Here is a 26855-nt window from a genome sequence, read left to right as displayed (position 1 = left end):
TAATAAACATGAAATGTGACTGAGAGATGACCCAAGAAGTATGCAGATCTTATCATAAAATTGACTGATTTATGACAGTAAAAATTGGCTGTTTCTGCGATATTATTTTAAAACTATTTTAAGTAAATAGGCCTACAGTATGTTAGTTGTGAAGTTATCAGCTTCAAAAGAACAGGGAGACAAATTACTAGGGAATTCTACAGGGACATCATTTTATTTTTACTAACATTTTTATTGTACATGAGTTTTTGAATGTACTTCACTCCCACCCCTTCTACTAATGAAGTTCGAACTGTCCTCCACACAGAATCAAATCTGTATATAGTAAACAGCACTGAGTTAGAGAGTATAGTACGTTCCAGAAATATGTTCGCGTTTTCCAGTGACGAAAGAGCTTTCAATATTGAATCATATTTTCGCACACGTACTGTACCTACGTCGCATCCCGATTTCCCCCATCTGCTTCTGCTCGCCCCTCTGTAAAAGCTGGGCTGTCTTAGCTCTTTTCTGAAAACATTAATTTCTGTTAGGAATTGGACGTTTACGTAATATTATACAGCTGTTTAAAATAACTTAAATAGAAGGGTCTCGTTAAGTAATTAACTGTCACGTGATTTCCCCCCTTTCTACGATCCTGCGGCATAACCACTTGGACGGACAGTAGATAGCATGTCTGAGTAATTTTATCTGTGCGAGTCGGGCAGAAGTGAAGATTGAATTTACAGTACGTAATGTACTCTTTTATAAAGTAGGTACAGAATTATTTCAACATGAATTACTAGTACGAAGGACGAAACTGGCAATTGGAATTAGATGCAATAGTCTATAGTGCGATAATATGCACAAAAGAACTGAAGCCTGTATCGAAATGAACGGCCACCACTTTCAAAAATGTGTTTAAATATCCATATTATGATTATTTTTCAATTTAACTTCATTCTCTATATTGTACGCTAATGTGCTGTAGACAGTATAATATACACTGCATAATGAATACGTTCGCATGGATAACTCAGTTCATGAGTAAAAACACTTATTAATACAGTACTGCATTTTGATTAAACAAAAACCTAATGAAAATTATCGAACTCAAAATCGCGATATTTCCTAGTTTACGTAAATGGATGAACTACTTTTCTTCCCTCCTATACCTAGTAAAGTGATTTGTTTGTGTTTTACGTCAGTATCATCGAACTACAGTCGTGGAAGGGGGTAGGAAACGGTGTTTCCGGTTCTCTAAAGGTACAGCCAGGTTAATATTAAAAATATTAGTAAAAATAAAATGATGTCCCTGTATAATTTTATTTGATTCTCTTTAATAGCCTACAGGACCATTGAAAACTAGATTTTTAATGAAACTGAGTTAAGTAACAACGTTAATTTATTAAGGCTACAAATTATTATTATTATTATTATTATTATTATTATTATTATTATTATTATTATTATCATTATCACTTTATTTTGTCATGAATATTGGAAGTACAATGCCCTGTGTAAGATTATTGCTAATGAAAATTGAGTATGAGCGTATGACATATGGTGAAAAAATAATCACGAAATTGTCACATTTTTAACCCTAAGTACGATATTTTATTAATTTTTTACGAAGAACCTGGCCCTGCTTATAGTCCAGAGAAGGAATATCGGCGGGTTGTACATTAGTACACTTCTACACGCACTACCCCCACTTGGCTGATATGAACTTTGTTATAAACCATCATAAATAACTACTCGTTCTCACAGTGCCTCATACTTACCTCAATAGAATTTTTTCAGCTAACAATAAGAAAGATTGCAACAAACTATTAGATACCGGGGGGGGGGGATCATTTGAAATGTGCCATTCTCAAAAAATAATGACATGCCAAGAAACTGCATATCCCGTTGTTACTTGACATTTCTAAAACTTAAGCCACGAATCCACAAAGCGAGGCTGCCACTCGCGGCAACTTCGCTTGTTTGTATCGCGGGTATTTTATTTTTTAGAACCAACTGCCTGTCCTGTATAACCTTAAAAATCTCTCCTAAATACTTCGATTAGCACATTATTTATAAGCTATGTAAAGTAACTATGTTCCAGATAATTATTCGCCATTTCTCACCCACATCAAAATTAATTTATAGAGGAGACAATGGATCCCATATAGGTTACCTAAGTGTCCTATTCACCCCCAGTTTCGGAAGATAATATTCTGTCGCGATAATTTTGCTTTTCCGTAATAGTGGGGGAAATCCGTAATAAGTAAGGAAGACCTGTAGCCTACTAGTTGGCACCCCTCCTTCACTCGTCTGTCTTTTGAGTTGCTATACTATGTTTATATCTGTTGTATTGTTTTAAAACATACTCCAAGGCGTAGGTCTATTTAATGCATATTATCTATTCCCAAAATAAATTTGCTTCGTGTTTTTTGACCAACAGTGGTAAACTAACAACTGTTTCCCAATACATTTCTAGTTTAAGGACAAAATACCAAAGAACGCACTTTATTTCTAATAGTGAATGAAACTTACCGGAAGCCAGTGCATATATCGTCCTGCCAGGAAATAGCCACTGAGTGTGTTCCGGTTTGGGCGGCATGCCGACTGAAACAAACAAAACACATGTGAGAGTCACGTGAGTGATGAATCTACATATCACCACCATCATTATGATGAGCATATTGGCAAGCATGGACTTCGTGTAACACAGAGACCGAAAGGGCTTTGCTTGACAAAGTATTTATGTATGTATGTATGTAACCCTCTGCAGTGGCTGAATGGTCAGACCTTCAGACTGTCACGCAGGCGGCCCGTGTTTGTTTCCCGGTCAGGTAAAAAATCCATAGTGACACTTGTGGTGGACAAGGTCGCAGTTAGGATTTTTCCCGGGGTTCTCCCGTTTTTCCCCAAATTAGATATTTACGTCATTCCGTCACCATTTTTCCATTTCGTCATCATTCCGTAGCATTCCCGAACGCCGGCTGGCGACCGCGACGCATGGAGGGTGCTGGCCTAGGGACGAGTGGGGTTACCTGCTCGAAACCTGGGCACACAGAGAAGCTTAGTGTGGTCGGCCGGTGTGGGTTTGGGAATGCGTCACCAGAGGTCAGCGCAATAGATCTTAACAGGTCACAGTGCTGGGCCATAGTGGCCCCTCCGTTAAATTCAATTGTATGTATGTATGTATGTATGTATGTATGTATGTATGTATGTATGTATGTATGTATGTATGTATGTATGTATGTATGTATGTATGTATGTATGTATGTATGTATGTATGTATTCTCTAAAACATTCAGTGATATATCAATATAGTTTTCAACTTCATAGTTATAGGATAGCATGTATTTGTTCTTGAGGCTTTTAAATTACTATTTTTACTTTTTTATTATTTTTTTTTTTGCTACAGAAACTTAGGTCTGTTTTGCAAAGGATGTAGCCCTACGTCGCATTTTTACAACACAATGTTATACAGAAATTCTTAAATATCGATAGTTTCGTATTTAAATTGTAGGTATGAAAACTTCTCTACTTTTATAAGTAAATAATTGGCATCATGATTCATAAAATATTTTGGATTCTTCTTTTGCGGGAAGTCTGTACCTCATATCTAAATTAAATTCATACGCTATAACAAGTATGAGTGACATTATTTGCAAATAATAACGGGAATCTTTAACACTATTATTAACAGAAACGATATGCTTTATTTAAGTTTTATTGAGCTATTCCGTATATAAAGTTTCATTGAACTATTCCGTATATATTTTTATTCAACTATTCTGTAGTTACCGAATCTGTAATAACGGGCAGTACATAATAAATTTCAATACCTGTAGATTAACTGACATCTCGACAGCTAAGCTTTGCCCTGTAGATAAATAATGACCAACACCGTAACTTACAACCCATAATAAATTCTTCCAGGATCAACTCCACATTTCATCATTGCTTTGTTAGAGAGATATTCAGCTGTACGCCCAATGAACTGCATCGCCATTTTCCTGACAGGTTGCCATGACAACTATACATCTTTTTCTGATAATCATAGAGAGGCCAGTATCGAGGTCTAGTGTCAGAGCTTCTGATTACAGTTCATGAGGTCCCGGTTAGAACACAGAAACTTTTCCTTAAAGGGAATTGCTCCTGTGTTCATTCATGGTCTTGAAATTAGGTTAAGTTTAGATTAAGACCTCTCCTGGCATCCGACACTGGATACATACGTCAACATGTATATGCCTAACTTGGAGTCAGGCCACAAAGGGACAACATCGAAGGAGGAGAATTCTATCCGGTGCTGTGGATTGAATTCGGCGTAGCTCAGTGGTCAGAGCGCTTGGTATGTAGAACCAAGGACCCGGGTTCGATCCCCGGCGCCGGAGCGAGTTTTTCTCATTATTTCATTGTTTGTTTTTACACAATACTCACCAAATATAAAGAAGCGGGCACCATTTCCTTGAAGGTAATGTCGTGTAACGAGCACGTGCGGGCTTATGTGAGGGCGGCAATGAACATCCGGATTCTTTAAAAGTCATTTGTAAGTATGTAAGTAATTAGCATTTACCATCAATTTAAGCAACCATTTTTTTTTAATTTAGTGCCACTTTACATATTTATATTTTTAACACCTGTGAATACTAACTGTAGGATTGATGACATTGAAGCACTGCAATAGAATTTTAGATTATCCTGTGACTAGATGTCTGATCCTCTGAACTAATTAGCTTAAATTTGAAGTGTGCACACCTTTATCGATTGAACGAACGGAACTGTGAACATCCCGACCTCGCACACTCACAAGAGCGCCATTTATTATCGACCCAACAACATATCAAGCCGGCAGCTGGTTGCTATGGTTACCGAATTCTATCTCAGTCTCTTCCCACGCACAAAAGCTGATGTCGGCCACTTCCCATTCCACGTAGCCTCGTCCTTGCCCGTCTGCCGTCCTGGCCTTGGCTCGACAATAGTCACCTGTCCTTTTTGTTTACCTACGTGTTTACTATGCCTCGTGCGATCGTTTCCGCTAACGGAAAAAAACTGGCATGTTCACTTTTGCGGCGTTTGTGTACAATCGGTAAAACCGTTTTGCTGTTTACATACGTAGTTGTTCACCTGCCTAAGTGCAGCACAAGGGTTTTAGTTTTCTGCAGTCTTTTTATCTCCCAAATAATTGTAATGCGAATAATCCATCCCATATGAGGGTTGTCTGTTCATTGTTCATACCTGTAGAACATTCTATCGTCCACGCCTGAGGAGTAACGGTCAGCGCGTCTGGCCGCGAAACCAGGTGGCTCGGGTTCGAATCCCGGTCGGGGCAAGTTACCTGATTGAGGTTTTTTCCGGGGTTTTCCCTCAACCCATTACGAGCAAATGCTGGGTAACTTTCGGTGCTGGACCCCGGACTCATTTCACCAGCATTATGACCTCCATATCATTCAGACGCTAAATAAACTAGATGTTGATACAGCGTCGTAAAATAACCCAAGAAAAGAAATAAAAAAACATTCTATCAACACTGAATATTTGCAAATAGAGAAATTTCTTGATTGAGACCTTATGATATTTTCAACTGCTACGAGGGTATTTCCTTTTATGTATGTATTCATTCAGACTGCAAATGGGTAAATACCCGGTGGCAGTGGTAACTAATTACACTCAATAATGACGTTAATAATAAACACAATTAATAATAAATTAACAATAATACTAATGATAATTAAATAATAAAATTAACAAAGAGCATCCTAAATTAAATGAAGCACGATAACTTAAAATAACATTTAAAGTAAATCTAATTTGTATCAATCCTAAGTTCGAACTAAAACCCACGAGTATATGTTCATACGTGCACAAGTACCTTTCAGCACTACATTCATTTCGCTGTCAACTCACTCACTGCACTGGAACGACACATTTCACTGTTCAAATACTTTGCTCTACCACCATAAACTATAAAACTTCACTGACACTAACACACTTCACTAACACAACACTCTTCATTGGCACAACACTTCAAATAACAAAACATCAATTACACCCTTTAAATAGTGTGCATAATATACTACCGTCTATTAGTAAAGTCCTTAAGCCTATTTTTTAAATAAACTTTTGGTTATTGGTTACTTTAGTTTGGAGTTGCTGAATTTCTCTACCCAGGTAGATAAAGTATCCTCGTTTAATTATTAGGCAGCGGCATTCCTTTTAAGATTTGTAGGTCTTTATTGCATGAACCGATAATAAAATGAAAATGCGACGTTGTCACGTCTTGTTTGTTGCTGCGATATATTAATATAACATGGATATGGGCTAGGCTTAATTGCTCAAAGCATGAGTTAATTTGAAGATTATTTATATTATTTAGATTATTTATTTTAAATTAATTATTTAAAGAAATAATTAAATAGAATAAATGAATAATGAAATAAAGTAATATAAGTAAAAATTATGTAATTTTATTTTAAATGTAAATAATTAAATAAAATAGGCGTGCTTACTTTTTAATATCTATTCATCATCCGTGTCACTTTCTCTTAAATCCACAATGAAACGTTCCCCATCTCCTGTTGTGTCTTGTATCCAGTACCGTTCTCCGACCTTGATTGTGTGGACAACACAGGACGACCAGAGGTTAGAATTTATGTTTTCAACTCCTTCTCTTAAATGCTCACACACACTAGCACTGAGGGTTGGGGTTGTATTGTTTTTCCTCACATGGGACTTAAGGAGAGCCCATACTAGCTCTATCGGGTTAAGAACACAATGATAAGGGGAGAGACGAAGAACTTCATGTCCATAAGAGGTAGCTAATTCTTCCACTATGTATGTTTTATTAATATTGGCTTTCCTAATTGTTTGCATCATGGCTGCTTTAATAGGAATGGGATGAGGCACTGGAATTTTGTGATATTGCATAAAATTTATGATGTCTTTTACAGATGATCTAAGGGTGGGAAATTTGATAGCTTGCCTGGAGTGATAACTCGCATTATCCATAACAATAACACATTTTTTGTCTCTTGGTAAATTTTGGAGTAATCTAGTTTTGAACCAATTTTCGAAAACTTCACCTGTCATTTCATCGTGACTATCCGCTTTAGAATCTTGTATGTTTCTTGCAGATAAATAAAGACTATTGGGAACCCATCCCTCTCTTCCCCCCAGCATGAAGCACCATGATACGCTTCCCTCTTGAAGATGGAGATTTCAAAATACAATTGCATGTGCCATCATCCCATCCTTTCCGAACAACATCGTGCGTATCGCACCATGTTTCATCAAGAAATACAATTTGGGATCCTTCAGACCGCAGTTTATTTAGGCGTTGCAAATAATTATAACGCCATGCCACAATTCTTGCGGATTCCATAATAGCTTGTTTCCTTTTCAGGATACGAAAACGAAACCCAAGTTTTTTAACCAATTCTCTTAAGGTTGTTTCTCCATAAGGAAAACCGGAAAGTTTGACTTTTTGTAATAATTCTGTTACTGTTAAGGATTGGCCCTTATTGTAAGAACTATATATTTCACGGCGAATGTAATCACACGTAAAACCATCTACTTTATTAAATTTTGTGACTTTGTGTCCACGCTTTTTAGGTGTCTTAGGTCCCTTTTTTACAATCTTACTGACAGTATTTCTATTTAATTTAAGAATTTTAGATGTCTTCGAAATTTTTCCTTGCCCTAAATCGTTTTTCAGAACACACGTGTGAGCATTGCACACAAACGTTTAACACTGCTTACATAATTTTGGTCTAGCTTTTGAATTTGAATTGTTATTTAACTCTGATATATAATAATAATAATAATAATAATAATAATAATAATAATAATAATAATAATTATTATTATTATTATTATTATTATTATTATTATTATTACCATCGTCGTTATTGACTTTCATGGGTATCGGTTACGACACTTCACTCGCTTCCCACGGCCTCCACATTTTTATTATACACTGAACTGTAATATAATTAATTCTCACTGTGAACCAGAACAAGACACACTGCTAAAATTTGCAACTCTGGTTTATACATTCCGCGTGGAGTATTGGAGCGGCCTTCAAAAGACTTGACGACAATGGACAGCGCGACATAATTAAAATAATTGAAACTACAAAGCTTCCGTCCATACACTCCGCGTGGAGTATTGGAGCGGCCTTCAAAAGACTTGACGACAATGGACAGCGCGACATAATTAAAATTATTGAAACTACAAAGCTTCCGTCCTCTTTGACACCGCTAGCCTACTAATTGAACGTGGCCACTATACATCTCCCAACACGTAGTCTTTTCTCATCACACTGCAAATCATGGAATACAGTCTGAAGATATCCGTGTACAATACAAAAGTATTAGGATTTAAAGGCGAGAGACTTAAAACGGGGGAGGAGGTAACTCTTTGAAGTACTGCAAGAAGTGAACAATTCAAGTGGCATTGATTGTAATCTGTCGGACTATAGATCAATGTTTCTCAAACTTTTTCACATCACTTTAGTGCGGCCCCATAGCCTGCCCTATTGTAGAACATAGCAATGTGAAACTTGGTATCATTTCAAAAAGAAAATGCTTTAATTACAGTACATATTTATTTAACGCAAAATACAATAGTTGGATGTTTAAGTTTTCATGGGGCTATATTATTATTATTATTATTATTATTATTATTATTATTATTATTATTATTATTATTATGAGAGTACCTGTAAATATTTTAACTGTTGTATCCTTTATTCTAGACGTCAAAAGCTTGATTATCAATTTTTTTGCAAAGTTATCAAGGGTGATATTGATTGTGAGTCTATCATAAACAACATCAGCCTTCGTATTCCTACAAAGGGTTTAAGATTTCAAACAAATTTTTACAACAGAAATTCAAAATCTCTTTCTCCAGTCTGTAGATGCATAAAATATGCCAATTTTCATGGGAACAATTTAGATCCTTTTAAAGAATAGCTTCGTTTATTAGTATTTACTGTCCTTGTTCTCAATTTTATTTATGTATGTTTTTCTTGATTTGAGATATTATTTTATTTATTTTTGCACCTTTGTATCTTCTGTTCGTGTATTGTGCTTAACTATAATTGGCCTCTGGCTGTTGTTCAGCACATAAATATTAATAAAGAAATAAAATTATTATTATTATTATTATTATTATTATTATTATTATTATTATTATTATTATTACCATCATAATTATCACTATTCTGTTCTTGGCCCCCTATTAGCTGCGCGCGGGCTCCGGTTGAGAATCACTGCTATATATTGGTATATGTTAAGAAGATTTACAGGATGAATCGTAATTATGTATTATAAAGTATTGTACCAAAACAAACATATTTTATCATATAGCCTACAATTTTGATTGTGACAGCTTCGTTATGGGAACAGTTTATAAATACAGACAACAGGTACATTCTTAGAGAAATGTTTATTGACATTGCAGGTTCACAGAAAATGTTCGAAATGTTCACCATTAACTTCACAACACAATTTCGCCCTCCTTGCCATGAATGTCTTGTTAGTTGGAAGATATTAGGTGTGTCTCGGATTGTATTTCTTGCAGCCTTGATAGCATTCAACAGATGCTGTCTCGTAGCGTATCGTTGGGCGTAAACTAGTCCTTTCATGTGGCCCCACAACCAAAACGCTCAGGCAGTGAGATCGGGTGATCACGCCGGCCATGCAATAGGACCGTTGCGTCCAATCCATCTGCCTGGGAACCTTTCATCCAAATGAAGTCTCACAGCACGATCGTAATGCGCAGGTGCTCCAACTTGAAGTTGCCACATGTTAAATCGTTGCTTTAAAGAGGCGTTCGTTCAGTTTTCTTTGTTTACTTGACACACTTATAACAACATGTTTATATCATTAATATAGTCGCGACGCTGTTATTCCCGGCGTGACTCCTCCTCTTTGCTTACGTCTTGGAAAGTGAAGGCTCTATAAAGTCTAGGTAGGTAGTATCGTTCGCCATTTTTGTTCTTTCGTTGCCGAGCTACCATACGAGGAATCTATTTGCCACACCGTTAAACATTATCATGTCGTAGCTCCTATGATAATAAATCAAACACACTGTAATTCAGCAAATAATTGAGCGGCAAATAACGTCTTCGTGTGCTTTCTGCGAACGCCAATGAAAGAGCCAAAATGGCGGGCGATTATATTAAGTATTTATCGAGCCTTAAAAAATGAATATCGTCTTCATCAGCGAATCACAAGACGCACACGTTTAAATGTAGCCGACCTGCAATGCGATTGGCTGCCGGAAATTAGAGCGACGGGACTATAGTAGTGTCGACCTGGTTGGCGAGTTGGTATAGCGCTGGCCTTCTATGCCCAAGATTGCGGGTTCGATCCTGGGCCAGGTCGAAGACATTTAAGTGTGCTTAAATGCGACAGGCTCATGTCAATAGATTTACTGGCATGTAAAATAACTCCTGAGGGACAAAATTCCGGCACATCCGGCGACGCTGATATAACCTCTGCAGTTGCGAGCGTCGTTAAATAAAACATAAAATTTTAAAATTAATAGTAGTCGTATAAATACTGTTAGCCCAATGTCTATATGAAACTGAAATTTGATTATTTGTTATTTGTATGGCTTAAATTGTATTACCGTATTCCTCGGTAGTCACGTTCGATCTATAACAATTTTAGATCGACGATATTTTCGTGAGCGAAACTTGTTTCCTAGTGAACGCTCCATATAACATAAACTACATAATTCAACTAAATTTCTTTCTCTCCCTCTCAATTTTAAGTTGCTCCTTATGGTTCAGTGCGACACGGGTTTGCATCAAACAATAAAATTAAGATATTACTCCAGCCACGATAAGGTATGAAAAGTTTATGTACATAGGGATTTGTAAGCACATCTGTGCACAGTATCTCTTCGCAAAATAAATATTGCAGGGATCTTTTTGTAAATTAAGGATTTAGAGATAACTGTGTTGGACCAACAAACACCATGAAACAAAACATCACTGATAGAGTTTGCCAGATTTTATACTGGTGCAGTAAGACCTGAATAAAAGCCGTTGTTCGTGGGCTTTCTAGACTTGTTTGTTGTAAAAGTAAATATCAGCCGCAAAAGAAATAACGTGTTTAACTATGATAACGCTTCATGTGGCACTAGCAAGAAGAGGCCTGAAACCAAATGACTTAAGGTTCACCGCTGTGGAGTAACGGTTAACATGCCTGACCGTGACCGAACGGGCCCGGGTTCAAATCCTGGTTGGGACAAATTACCTGTTGAGGTTTTCTCCGGGGTTTTTCCTCAACTCATTGAGAGCAAATGCTGAGTAACTTTCGGCGCTGGACCCTGGACTCATTTCGCCGGCATTATCACCCTCATTATCAGTCAGACACTAGATAACCACAGCAGTTGATAAAACATCGTAAAATAACCCACTAAGAAAACGGTCTTTGTATGGAATGCACATTACATCAAATCAATCAATGTTTTCCTATTCACCGGAATTAAGTGGGAATTTGCTTTTATAAATTTAGTCGTTATTAGTAATGTGACGATTAACCATTCTTGTCACTGAACGCAGATTTCGCGGGTTCGAATTCGGTATTTTTTGGCTGTTATTTACTACGTTGTATCTAGCAGGGTTGGGAAGTTACTGGTAAAAATTTAATTTTTACACGACATGTAAAAGACGTGTAAAATGCTTAATTTATAATAATAATAATATTATTATTATTATTATTATTATTATTATTATTATTAATAATAACTTATTTAACCTGGCACAGTTAAGGCCATACGGCCTTCTCTAACACTCAACCGGGAGTAAAACTGCGATACAAAAAACAGTACAGATTTACAAAGTACAGCACACACACAAAACTGAAGTAGATAATCATAATATAATGTAAACAACAAGTCAGTAGAAATCAGACGTAATATAGAACATACAGAAAGAAAGGAAATGCATAATAAAATGTGAACAGTAAGGCAAAATAAGTAAGGTATACAAAGTATACAAATATGAGACAAAATAATATTGATGATAATATAATAATAATAATAATAATAATAATAATAATAATAATAATAATAATAATGATAAAAATAGTGAAGTACAAAGCATACAATGAACACAATATTTTTAGGTACACACAGCCAGAAAAATTATGATTAGCCCTATAAGTAGCTCAAGTTATCACATTAATATTAATATGATATACCGAAGTATATAATTATATTTCCGTGCAATAATTCTGCTTTATCATATGATGAAGGATGGGTGGAGTGGAGAAAAATTCTCTCCGGCACTGGGACTCGAACCCGGGTTTTCAGTTCTACGTGCTGACGCTTTATCCACTAAGCCACACCGAATTTCAGTTCCGATGCCGGATTGAATCCTCTCAGTTTAAGTTCCACATCTCAGTTTCCCTTTGGTGGCCAACCCTCATGCACTGTGCCACAGATGTGTGACAGTGGCACAATGTCCAACGCACTATGTACAGAGATGCACTCATTACGAGTGACTAAGTGGCCGGGATCCGACGGAATGAGTGCCGTCTTGAATCACTAATCCGGCAATTCACAATTCACTTAAAACAAATTTAACACTTAACTAGTCGCGATCTAATTTATGACATTAGTACTCGCATAGTTGTAAAAATTATCCCACGCAGAAATACGAATTAAAATATAAAATTCATGGTTATACGTGAACTTTCTAACACATATAGGTAATTACTTGGAATAATGTTCTTGAGTAAGAGTTGTGATGTGTAAGTTATATATAGTCTATTTATCTATATATCACAAAAAATAACACTAAACTACTGTACTTGCAGACTGATTTATGACGTTAGTAGATGCGTGTCTTCAGAGTGGTCCCCAAGAAAATACTATTAAATATCCTAGTTCTACGTAAACTTTCTAGCTCACATCGGTCATTACTTGCTATAATGTTCTTGAGATAAAAGTGTTCATGTATATAAATCACAGAAATAACACTGCACTACTTGTGGACTAATTTATGACATTAGTAGTCGCGTGGAAGTCCACATAATCCTCTGCCTGGAAAATTATTTTTAACGCGACAAATGATAGTAATAGACTGAAAGGTATAATGCCGGCACTGGTTAGGAAGGTACTGATAAACTGGGCAATGTAGGCAACTGCATAAAAATGATGACCCCCCCCCCCCCCTACGAAATCACATAAATGTTAAAATTTGAATTGCTTCAAATATGAGCGCACCTGTTTAGCATTACGATTTTTCAGGTCTTGGTAGCGACCCCTAAATATTATTCAAGACTAACCTAATTTTACTAAAATTACTTTTTTCCATAATATGATTAAGGGAACTTAATACAGTACATTAAAAATACATTTTCATCATTCATAATTTCTTCTAAAGTTTGATTGTAATTATTAAAAAAAATAACAGGATGCATATTATATTTTTAAAGACACTTACTTACTTATGGCTTTTAAGGAACCCGACGGTTCATTGCCGCCCTCACATAAGCCCGCCATCGGTTCCTATTCTGAGCAAGATTAATCCAGTCTCTACAATCATATCCCTCCTCCCTCAGATCCATTTTAATATTATTCTCTCATCTACGTCTCGGAGCCACCGGCGTGGCTTAGTCGGTTAAGGCGCTTGCCTGCCTGCCTGCCTGCCTGCGTTCGGGCGCGGGTTCGATCCCCGCTTGGGCTGATTACCTGGTTGGGTTTTTTCCGAGGTTTTCCCCAACCGTAATGTAAATACAAGGTAATCTCTGGCGAATCCTCGGCCTCATTTCGCCAAATATCATCTCGCTATCACCAATCTCATCGACGCTAAATAACCTAGTAGTTGATACAGCGCCGTTAAATAACCAACTAAAATAAATCTACATCTCGGCCTCCCCAAAGGTCTTCTTTCCTCCGGCCTTCCAACTAACACTGTATTCATATCTGTATTCGCCCATACGTGCTTTTAAAGGCACTATAAATTAAAAATTAAAATACTTCACTTACATAGACGCTGACAGTAAGTACTAAGACGTAGTAAAGGGCGACTGCCGCGTAGTCGAAAGGGTGCAGAGCGTTTTGATTCGCGGCAACCTCCATCTGTAATGAAAAGGACAACAAAATAATAATAATAATAATAATAATAATAATAATAATAATAATAATAATAATAATAATAATAATAATAATATGTGTCAGTTTAAATGTAAGTTTTGTATCCCTGTCTTATGTTTGTCTTATATAGTCTCGAGTGTTTGTCTTGTACCATGTACGTAGAATACATGATCAAGAAATCCCAATACTTGTGTCATTTCAAGATTTCTAGGAAGACGAAATTATTTGTAGACCTATAATATAAGTTTGAGTGATATAATGAATAAGATTGCAGTAAATATTACTAGGTTAAATACTCCTCATGTAAGTACATATTAACATTTATTTATTTACTTATTTTGACAGGAAATAAATTGTAACTGTATCATGAAACATCAATGATAGAAAGGCTACTCGGAATTTCCATCTCACGTTAACTTATTGGAGCTTCAGTCACAAAACGGATAACAATAAAATACAATACCGTGCTAACTTCGATTATGTTGAAAGTGCTTCTGAACAATACAAAAAAAAAAAAAACAGCATTTGCTTCGTGTGAGTTGCAATGGTTCGAATTTTGTTACTTTTTTATTATGGTAAAGTGACTTTGAATTTCTTCCATGTCGTTAAAATAAATGATACACTTGATATTTTAGTCACTAATTGTAAGAAGGGTAAAAAGTATACTATTTATCGCTCTAAAGTTTTCAGGAAGGTAAATAAGCCTATTACCCCCTTATCCCCTTCCCCATTGTTGCACCACTGGTTGAGAATTTGTTTTTTAGCTTGTGATCTAGTGGAAACAAGTTGAAGACATAAATGACGTAGATATAGCGTAACTTACATCTTACTTCCTTCCTAAGTTCCTGGGTGAACTAGAGAATGTGAAAGTGAGAGTTATTTAATGTTACATTATTTATAATCTGGTGCCAAAATTTTACATATCCTACCAGTTTACGTGTATGACTTGAGACGGTGCCAAATAATTTATGTTTACTTCGAATATAACATTCAATAATGGCGTATAAAATTAGAATCGCCTACACCGGAAACTTCGCAAAAAATTTCAGTTTGACTGCAATTCTGAGCAAAATACCGGATGTGTGACAGCTGTCTTGAAAGTCGTAGTGCACAGTTTACCTTGACGTCATTTCTTTTTTTTTTTATCTATTTCAGTTACACAGTATAGGTAATTGTATACATACGAGTGTCTTTGGGGAAGTAGGTTATTCAGTCACAAAGAATTGAAAACATACTTATACTGATTGCATTATAAGAAATGCATTACATAAAAAAAATACAGTATTATGTTCATAGTAATGGGCGTATTTGCACCATAGCCTCCTGAGTCCTGAGACATTTGTTGTTATATTTTTAAAGTTCAATATAATTCTACACTTAAAAAAGTCACTGACATGAGGAAAAATGCTGAACAAATTCCGCAGGTTACAGTTGGGGCATAAATGCAGGTATATTATACTATACTTCGGGATTCAGGAGGATAAGACATGAGCAAGGGAACACACATGAAATTAATTCAGATTATACTTTAGCTTCACAATTAAGCTTCTATTTAACTAATTTCTTTATGCCTATTTATTTCAATCCTGTAAAATTCTCACTCTTCCATCGCTATATGTATTGCAGTGTTTGTTATAAACTAAATTGAATATCAATAATTTCCCATTGAACTTGAATTTTTCACGAACACCATACGAGAAGTTGCAACGATATAAGACTTCATTTATGCAGATACAAGACTACACAAAATAATTTTTATTATATGTCTCTGAGGTTGTATAATAGGTTACCAAGTTCAACTAAAAATTTAAATTACGATTTATTCAAATCGTTAATTAAAAGAAAATTATATGAACATAGTTTAATGACTATTTTAACTTGGCAAATACTTTTGAATGATCTTTTTTATATTGATGTTGCTATGCATAATGTATTTATGTCCAAGCAATAAAGTAGTTATCTATCAGCAGAGCTCGGACATGTACTAGGCATGTAAGACGTTAAAAGCAGGCACGCAAAAATATCCTAAAAACTCCCTTGTTCTCCTTATGTTCTCATTGTTTTCGTTATCTTACCATTGTTCTACTTGTATTCTTTTGTTCTCTTGTATTCCCTGCCACTTACAAGATAATCGGGAGTGCTAACTCACTGTGTACAGCCCCAACATCGGCCACGTCAGTCATTTTCTAGCTGCAGAAAGTTGCTACGTTATACTATAGTCATAGTGGTCGCCGGCGATTACAACACAAACGTATCCAGAAACTAGAACACCACACAGTGTTTAAAACGCCAATCTAGCAGGACAAAATTAACTTCTCTAACAGATTTTTATGAAACTTTGTGCAGGAGGTACAGGTAACATACTTATTTTTGTGTACAGAGCCAGAAACAAAATTTGGGCCACATGATTTTACCAAGTTCCAGATACAACGCATTGCACAGAGCCAGAAACAAAATTTGGGCCACATGATTTTACATGATGGATCCAGGGTCCAGCGCCGAAAGTTACCCAGAATTTTCTCTTAATAGGTTGAGGGAAAACCCCGGAAAAACCTCAACTAGGTAACTTGTCCCAACCAGGATTTAAACCTGGGCCCGCTCGTTTCACGGCAGGCATGCTAACCATTACTCCACCGTAAGGATGACGTAATCAAAATTTGTACAGCTACGGAATTACAAAATGGGCTGAATTTTGTTAGCAGTCCTCCTCTATGTAGGCAACAAGCTTCGCAAAACAGTTCACACGTAGCATACATTTAGGCGCTATTGTTTACTGCACATGAGCAATGCGTTGTATCTAGAACTTAGTAAAATTATATGGCCCAAATTTTGTTTCTGGCTCTGTGCAATGCGTTGTATCTGGAGCTTAGATTTCTTAGCAAATGGTTCGGATTTAGTTCTCGATATTCATGAACTGCTTCTGTAAGGTAAACGTAAAAAATCTGCGGGTGAAGTTTTTTAGTGGGTTATTTTACGACGCTTTATCAACTTCTGTGGTTATCTAGAGTCTGAATGATATGATGGTGATAATGTTGACGAGTGGTGACTGGGTATCGCCTTTTATTGCAGCAATATTATCCCCGCGTCCTTCGGTGATTAATATACATACCTTACATTCTTTTTAACGTAGTCTCTGATATTCCCAATAAACCTTACTTCCAGGTCCGTTTTTAATATTGCAGTGTGTCCAGCCATTTAGAAGCGATTTATTTTAATGATGTAATTTCTCAGCCAGGTAAGTTGGATAGTTGCTTCCAAGCTTTTGATGACTAGCTGTGCCATCTTCTTCACGGATGGAAGTGTCGTAAGATCCTACAACGATCTAGTACCGGTAGATATAATTTCTGGTTTCGTATGTATGTATCTTGTAAATTTTGATCGTGTAGAGAACGAACTGTGGTTACCAAACAATGATAACAAAAACTGTTTATAAGTAAGTACTGCTCAGCTTACACTCTGGCAGCTTTATTTCGAAAAATTTAAGGAAAAGTGTCTATGCATTTGGACTATTGGACATTCGAGAAAAAAGGATTCGGGACATTGCATGGATTCGGGAAAATGGTCGGGAACTGAACACCATGCTTCATTTTCTTTCCCACAGGGGATTCAATTGAGACCCTGAGCGTTGTTTACTATCACTCGTGCTAGCCATACTATAACTTACTTACAAAACCTCTATTTATATAAAACAGTGATTGATTACGTATTTTAGCTCGCTTTTTAAGTGCTGCTGTTTGTCGGTCACGACTTCAACAAGATAAGAAAGTAAAAATCGCCTAGGGGTTAGGCTACCTTCAGGACATGTATCACACGAGAGCTTGTACTCTGTGCACGCGGTGCAAATGCACACTAATGCCCATCTCTGATCTAATCTTTCCTGTCGCCCTAAACCTCTAACAGGAAAGAGCGCCAGAGGTACTGCCCTGGTGTTAAAGCAACCACGTAGCACTGATATCCCTACTACTATTGATGTCAGTTGTCTGGAAGAGGTGGAAGTCTTAACCTCCCTCTACCCCGTGGCCTTCATGGCTTATAATACGGATATCTTTCCCTATAAGCAATAAGTCATTTGCTAACTGCAGTGAAAACAAATTTAAGAAAAGACTTATTTATTAAGCGAGAGCTTTTACAATAGTTTCCACATCGTTTCAAACGGAAACGAAAGTAATATCAGTCACGTTTCTTATCACAACCATTGTAGAAACCTCTAACTGTATTATAAATAAAGACTGAGGGACCACCTCTGTGGTGTAGGGGTCAGCATGCTGGTCTGTTATGCAGAGGGCCCGGGTTCGATTCCCGGTTGGATTGAATTTCCTGGTTGAGGTTTTTCAGGGTTTTTCCTCAACCGTAAGACAAATGCCAGAAAATTCGGGCTACAACATCCCTGAATATCACCGGCCTCATTCATCACCAAAATCATATTCATAACAAATCAGTAATACAGCAACAGACGCCATCTAGTTCACAACAATAGAACCAGTCTCAACAACAGTACACAAACCTTCGGATTTCACCAAAAAGATTAACTCGGGATATAAATAGAGATGTTAAAGCGAGTATAAGTAACAGCAAAACAAAAAAGTGTAGGTCGTCGTACCATGTAATAATGAGAATAATTGCAACATTTTAGCATGCGATCCATGGACATGGCTTGGAAAGATAATACAGTGCAGTACTTAACGCGTTGTGTATGTATGTATGTATGTTAAAATTGTTGGATGTGCCCTTTCTGGATCTTTCTATTCAATTATGTAAATAAAGCAAATCCTAAATTTTAAATTAGTTACTGGCATAGTTTATCTAACGGTTTTACTTAGTTTATAAGATTTTATTTAATTTTATAAACAGTTTTCTCAGGATGCCTCAACTTGTACTTCTACTTTCCGTTGCTATATTATTCATTTTATCTTTTTCTGCCACACAACTTTAACAATAATAAAATTACCATTTTCATGAGGGACAGACGATCATTGGTCGTAAATACCCAGTTTTATGTTTAGCATTGTAACTCAAGGAATCTTTTCTTATAATCCGTAGATGTCAATAGAAACGTGTGAGGGATGTTATAGACATAATAGACCTATAAAACTTAATTTAAACATAATGTTGCAGAATTTAACTGTAAATCTCGATAGAAGCAATGCTCATTGGAGGTGAATGTAAGATTACATCATATGCCGTAAAGTTAATAAAACGGAATTAGCCGTTTTACGACTTCCTTTCACCGTTCTGTGAAGGAACGAAAGAAAACGAATAGTGTAGAACCAAAGACCTTCGAAAACACGACTCGCTCCCAGGTCATTGACTCCGTGCACTTAGACACTTAGGAAGAGTATGCGAAATTACACTACTAGATAGTACAGTGACAATTCGTTCTAGGCAGTTTCCATGTGTGTTACATGTCTAGTTTGCCTTTCAAAACATTTATGTATCCTTCATTCAGAACATTAATTTTACGTCTGCAGTTATTTTTCTGACACTTTCCCTCAGACAGCTTGAAGTGCATCACATCTATATGCGAGGCCAGGAATAGCGATCTGGAAGGTCATGCCAAAAGTAGCTCGTCCAGCAGTGCAATAAAAACTTGACACGTAAAATACGCACCACGTTTATACCTCAGTCCACACTCGGCGAAATACGACCGACCGAGTCGCGTTTCTCAAGTGTCTGTTGCTCAATCCGATTGTGGGCTTATAGTCTAAATAACGATCATCCTTCCTTATCCTTTTTTTTCCTCCTCGTTTTTCTTAGTTTTCTCTGCTATTTGTTATATATTTGCAGGTATGTATGCAGGCAAGCGTGTATACCGTATATACAGGGTGAACTGTGAGTAATGTAATTAATTTGAGGGGCTTATTCTTTGAGATATTTCATACAAGGTTTAATACAATTTTGCTCGTTTTAGCTTCCTTTTCGAGATAAAAATTTTTATGTGAAATATTTCATAGCGTGTTTTGGGAAAGCCGTTGTTCTAATTCCCTATATATATATATATATATATATATATATATATATATATATATATATATATATTAAAAATAAGATTGATCCTAATGCAGTGCCTTGAGGCACATCAATGCAAGCTAAAGTGTGTTTCGTTATGTTGTCTTTATTACACAAACCAAACATAGGCCTACTTATCCTACGTCTAGAATAGGATTTTTCAAGCACAAAAATGAGACAAGTCACGCCTAATTGCGCATCACAACTGTTCTTTGAGCCTTTCTCTTCTGTTCACAATTAATTGACATAGATAACTTCGATTAGTTCAACTTATTGCTGCCATTAAAGGATCTGACGGTTCATCCATCAATGTCCATACTCAAGCCTATTGCTATTGTTTGTGAATCTAGCACACGTCTTTTCCACTTGATGAACATGTATATCCGGACAGATAAATTAATGTTGTAGCTCACCGACTGGTACAGATATTATTAGTCTATTATTATTATTATTATTATTATTATTATTATTATTGTTATCATCATCATTATTATTATTACGTTTGAGATGGGCAGGGCATTTAGCACGTATGGGCGAATCCAGAAATGCATATAGAGTGTTAGTTGGGAGGCCGGAAAGAAAAAGACCTTTGGAGTGCCCGAGACCTAGATGGGAGGATAGTATTAAAATGGATTTGACGGAGGTGGGATATGATGATAGAAACTGGATTAATCTTGCACAGGATAGGGACCGATGGCGAGCTTATGTGAGGGCGGCAATGAACCTCCAAGTTCCTTAAGTATTATTTACTTATGGCTTTTAGAGAATCCTGAGGTTCATTACCATCCTCACTAAAGTCCGTCATCGGTCCCTATCTTGAGCAAGATTATTTACTATTATTATTATTATTATTATTATTATTATTATTATTATTATCATCATCATCATCATCATCATTATATATGACCAAGGGAGCATTGTCGCAAGCATGTCTCCGTCCATATAATAGAGGAGTCAATTGAAAATGAAGAGTTTATTGTTTATGTATTGTATTTTATTTTGTTTATTATTAACAGCGAATTGACATACGCCAGGTGGTAGTATCACATAATCTAATAGGAGAACAAAATACTTTTACATACTTTTTACAAGAGTAGGAATGATAACAATACAAGGATAATAGAGTAAAAATACTACTTGCAATAAGATATGTACAACACTTAGATACAATGATAACTAATAATACTAATATACTGTTATTATTTTACCTGCACTTGAATATATTATTTACAAATATGACCATAACCATTTAACGTTAACTATTTTAATTACACATTAATGATAGAAACAAGGGAATAATTAAAATATTAACTTTTGTTATGTGGAAGATTGAACACTGTATTAATATGGTCTGTGGATAAGCTTCGGGTCATAGACCACAACATAGCGGTCGAAACGTCAGCCACCAACACCAAGACAACGCAGTAGAAGCCCCGAAGCTTATCCACAGACCATGTACACCAGCCGCGGAAGCCTACGCGAACACTGTATTAATATCTTTAACTTTGTGTATTGGTATCTTTGGGCCATATTCATAGCCATTTTTAGAGCGGGTTTCCGGTGGATGATCAGCGTTTTTCGTATTCATAAACCAGTGTTAGCGATAGGATATGATTTGAATTCTGTACAAGTAACCAGTGGATAGCCGGGGCTAGCTTAGTACGCTCGTAGCGCGTGCTGCGAAATGTCTATGAATAGCACCCTTTGACTTTGTATTTGCAACTATATGTTATAAACACAATTCAATTAGAAAAGACTGAAATTTAATTAAATGATGTAGTCTACAATTTGTGTGGAGTATGAATTAAATGTAGGGTGTCTCAAAAGTAACAGCCGACTTTAATTGATCATATTTTCTTCATTTTCTACACAATCAAAAATTCTGGCACTGGCTTAATACACAAGAAATGAGATTCTTTGCATTACATGACAACGAGTTTGTCTGTTTCTGATTGTTGTTGTGGTCGTGTTGTCAGTAGGCACTTTCCTGTAACTCTGCCGTCAAGAATGCCAGATATAACCCAGCAGATTATTGGTTGTAGGGTTACCTGAAGAAAAAGGGTGTTCTAAAAAAACTTACGACAATAATTAATAAGTTGAAGAACTCCATCGCACACAATGTGCTGCTGTATACAGCATTGAAGAGAGCTGTTACTTGTACAAGAACAAAATGGTGGATACATACAACAACTACGATGAAATTATGGCAATGGGTGATGATGCAAAAAATCACATTTCTTGTGTAATATGCCAATGGCAGAATTTTTAAGAGTGTGTAGAAAATATGAACAATTAAAATTACCTCTTACTTTTAAAAACCCTATATAAAACTATTATGGTAGTGACTTTCTGTAATTTTTTGCGGGAAACTGATGTTGATTGATTATTCAGAGTTTACTGATAATTAGGTTATGGGTTCCTTATTGTTGTGTGCAATCAATTGCGAATCATCAGCAATAAGACTAAAGTAATGACTCTGGTTGGTTGAAATTCAACGTATCCTTACACTGTATTGGTGAATTGATACGTTTGTAAAATGTGATTTTCATACCGTTCCTAATTTTAGATACCAGAGCTCGTGATCAAGAATTAGACGACACACCAGAAAGAAGAAAAATTGTAGATGAACGATGCAAAGACCGTTGTGAGAAGTTTAAGTATGACTTTAATTGGTATGATGGTATTAAGTTTTTTCTGTACGATAGAAACTGCGCGACAAAACGTCTAGCTTCACTTTCATTCCGAAGGAAGCCATACTTATTTCATAATTATTCAAGTCTGCTTCACAGGGAGCTATACCTGAAAAACTAGACTTGCATAATATATACGTTACTGTAGGCACATTAACAGAAAACCACAATTCCAAGTCACACAGAGTTTGTGCGCACTCGATGTGGGTCTCTGGCGTCATGTCGGTTCACTCGAGTTGTGTGAATATAAACGGAAAAATTGAGACAGAGATGAGTGAAGTTTCTGGATAGCTCAGTTGGTAGAGCGCTGGTAAGTTCAACCAAGAGTCCAGGGATCGATACCCTGCCCCGGAATATTTTTTTCCTTGAAATTATTCAAGTCTCCTTCACAGGGAGTTTTACCAGAAAAACTACACTTGCATACTTATTCCGTTCGAAAAATTTATCTTCCTTGTCCGAATTTGAAAATGCGATATTTGAATATACATAGAGAATCACGCAAAATAAAATAGATGGGTAATAAATTACATAATTACAGTGTTCAATGTACATCTTGGGATCATGAAAATGTAAATTATTCTGACGTCTCGTAATATATAAAACCTGTTTTAAATGCTGTAAATTATAATCTTACCTTTAATGGCTATGTTCATTAATGCAATTTGTTTTCTAAGAAGAGCATATCTTTATTGAATAATGTTCAAGGACTCTGAATAAGTACGTAACAAGAAAAGCTTCAGACCAGCGGTTTTCAACCTATGGTACGCGTACCACTGGTGGTACGTGAGCCAGTGAGTGAGTGTGAAATGAAATACAAATTATCATAAAATATCAAAATATAAAGCTGTTTTTCAAAGTTTCTAACAATAAAATGTAAGCAAAATTATTTAAATAAAGTGCATAAGATTTGCTGATGATGTGGCGTTGATAGCAGAAGAGGAGACGATGCTAAGGGATATGTTACTGGAGCTAAATGACAGCTGTGAGCAGTATGGGATGAAGATACGTGGTACGCCAGTGAAAAAGATTGAGAACAATAAATTGTATTACGATCAACATATACCAGAATACAACACAAAATCAAGTTTAAACATCAATACATCAACTATCATACTGTACATAAAAACACAGGATGAAGGTCGTTGATGACATGAAAGTCGCTCTCTATGCTCATTGTAATGTATATGTTATGGCCGTTGTTTTATGAAATCTCTTTTAGAGTATTTTACATGCAAAGTCGCATTTTACGTGGTAAGTGGAGTAGTCTTTTTAACTTCAATGATAAAAGAGATGACATTGTAATGGCGTTTAGAACATCCCAGTAATGGGGGGGGGGTGGAAATGGAGATGGAATGCAGATGAGCCCATAAAAGCAGAGACAATTATGTGAGAGAACGTGGGTACCTGAAAATTGCTCAAAATACATCTTCTAAAACTGAAATATCAATGGTATTATTGTAGTTTGCTTATTTCTTAAAAAAATCTGTGCATATATTGTATCAAAGTGTTTAATATAAAAAATTAAAAATTATGATTTATTTAACGACGCTCGCAACTGCAGAGGTTATATTAGCGTCGCCGGTGTGTCGGAATTTTGTCCCGCAGGAGTTCTTTTACATGCCAGTAAATCTACTGATATGATTCTGTCGCATTTAAGCACCCTTAAATGCCATCGACCTGGGCCGGGATCGAACCCACAACCTCGAGCACAGAAGGCCAGCGCTATACCGACTACGCTACTGAGGCCGACCTTAATATTAATTAGGCCCTGCAATTTTGATAATGAAATTCATAGGAAGACTCTACACGCTGTAAAATTTAAGAGGATTACTTCATTTTTCGCGACTGAATATAGACTATACATTACATTTGTTTTTGCATACATTTCTAAGCTGGGCATATGTAGAATTTCGAAGGCCGTAAAAAGTTGCATTGTTGTAGCGTATTTAAATATGAACAAACGATAGTAGGTCTGCAAAACATTAAAACAGTAATGTTTGGATAAATTGATAGAACTATCTGATAGAATTGATAATGGTAGGCCTATTATGTTGGGGGCTTCACGATTAAGGTGTTGCGCTGCAGAACGGGAAGATCAGGAGTTCGAATCCCGATGAATTTATGGATTTAGTCCATTATTTTAATGCAAGCTCACTACTGCTGTCAGGTTTACTTAGACTAAACAAATGAGTATCAGGAGTATTTCCTTCAGGTAAATTTCTTCTGCTACAAAATGTTGATGTGTAGAAAAAGTGTGAGCCTTATTCTCCTTAAAGGTACACATGCCTGTTGCCAAGCCCCGTATGTGGTGCTCAAGTGCTAACGCGCTGGTCTTCCATCCAGGCGGCTCGGGTTCGATCCCCGGCGAGGTCGTGATGGAATTTGTGGTGGACAAAACAGACGTTGCAGAGAGTTTTTCTCAGTTACTTCCTTTTTTCTCTAACATTTCATCAACATTTTCCACCTACCCCTTATTTCTTATATCACCTCCAATATAAAAATAGGCTGGGGTGAAGTCTTGGGGGTAGTACGGGTTTCCGAAATTGATATAGGAAGGACTTGAGGCTCCGGGCCCCTAGGACTTGTTAGGCTACTCGTCCACGAAACGGGACCTGGCTCTATTAGGAGCAGGAGCAGCATCTGTCAGCTTCGGGTTCACGAATACCACGAATACCATCCAGGTACCTATCGGACTTAGACAATCAACGCATTTATAGGGCGTACAATGGACCAAAGCGTGCCTAAGTGTATAGTAGGATTTTTCAAAGGATCCCCAGTCGGTCTCTTTTGTTGCTAGAAGAAGTTAGCCGCACGGTCCACCTCGGTCATTAAGGGACGCGTGCGGAAATTTCTAGGCGCGCAGTTGTCACATTTTACATTAACTTCGCCACGTGGGGTTGAAACAATCGTATATTTATTTCTATACAACAAATTGTACTTTCATTCAATCAATCACGAATTAATTAATGGTTAATTTTGAGTTACTGTGTGTATAAAGATCCGTTACAGAACCAATGTACGGTCAACTTCTTCAAACTAATATATTAAATTCGTATTTATATCAATAATAATAATAATAATAATAATAATAATAATAATAATAATAATAATAATAATAAAAAGTAACACCGAAAGAATATTGTCAATTTGTGTTTTATGTCTAAATCCGCAGCGAAATCTGAAATGTTATGTAATAAAATATGACAACATTTTGCTTCTCTTACCTCTTTCGTCGTCACTCTCTCCTAAATGAATCACAAATGTCTCTTGGTGATTGTTACTGTCGTGCTTAATATAATTCTGTTCCGTTTTAATTTCACGTTGAACACAGGAGGACCAATTATGGGAGCTCCATCACGCAGAAGTTAACACACTAGACTCAAGTCGGAGTAATATTGTTTTTCCTAACAAAGACTTTAGTTGATGTCAGTTCCAAAGGTCGAGCTGGTTGGCGTAGTTGGTACAGCGCTGGCCTTCTATGCCCGAGGTTGCGGGTTCGATCCCGGGCTAGGTCGATGGCGTTTGTGTGCTTAAATGCGACAGGCTCATGTCAGTAGATTTACTGGCATGTAAAAGAACTTCTGCGGGATAAAATTCCGGCACACCGGCGACGCTGATATAACCACGGCAATTGGTAGTAAATAAAACATAACATTTAACATTTCCAAAGGATTTAGAACACAGTGCGCGTGGTACGAAGGAAGTCGTAACACTTCGTGTCCAGATGAGGCTACGAGCTCCATCACTGCATGTTTCTTACTAATATTGGCTGATTTGATTTCCTGCAACATAACTCCCTTGATGGTTATGGGGTTGGGCACGGTAATATTATTGTGACTCATAGGCCTAAAGTTAATTATGTCTTTAACATTGCTGTTCATCCATCATTGCTATCTTGGAGTTGTAAAAAAGAAACTAAGTAATTTACAAGATACTCCGTAAAACAAATAATAATAATAATAATAATAATAATAATAATAATAATAATAATAATAATAATAATAATAATAAAATTACAGAAGACTTTCAAACAGCGAACAAAAACACTTGTGAATGGTTTGAACATATTAAGAA

General features: G+C 36.4%; 1 protein-coding gene and 1 non-coding gene across 6 annotated transcripts in view; one reads left to right on the top strand and one right to left on the bottom strand.

Moving 5' to 3' along the window:
* LOC138701093 (sodium/glucose cotransporter 4-like) overlaps positions 1-26855 on the bottom strand; it is a 147065-nt gene that overhangs the window by 85593 nt on the left and 34617 nt on the right. For all 5 annotated transcript variants that reach the window (XR_011332438.1, XR_011332439.1, XR_011332441.1 and 2 more), the window contains exons 2-3: positions 13978-14070; positions 2515-2586 (exon numbers count right to left, since the gene is read on the bottom strand). Coding sequence is in view for 2 of the 5 variants with exons in the window: in XM_069827668.1 (XP_069683769.1) it covers positions 2515-2586; positions 13978-14070 (165 nt within the window). In the remaining 3 variants the exon portion in view is untranslated. The remainder of the gene's footprint in view (positions 1-2514; positions 2587-13977; positions 14071-26855) is intronic.
* On the top strand, positions 4292-4364 carry TRNAY-GUA (transfer RNA tyrosine (anticodon GUA)). The gene has a single exon. It is a non-coding gene; the product is annotated as a tRNA-Tyr (tRNA).

This window comes from Periplaneta americana, chromosome 6 (genome assembly GCF_040183065.1).
Source record: "Periplaneta americana isolate PAMFEO1 chromosome 6, P.americana_PAMFEO1_priV1, whole genome shotgun sequence".
Classification (NCBI taxonomy): Eukaryota; Metazoa; Arthropoda; class Insecta; order Blattodea; family Blattidae; genus Periplaneta; species Periplaneta americana.
Note: the sequence above shows the minus strand (reverse complement) of the source record. Positions and strands in the feature narration are given on the sequence as shown.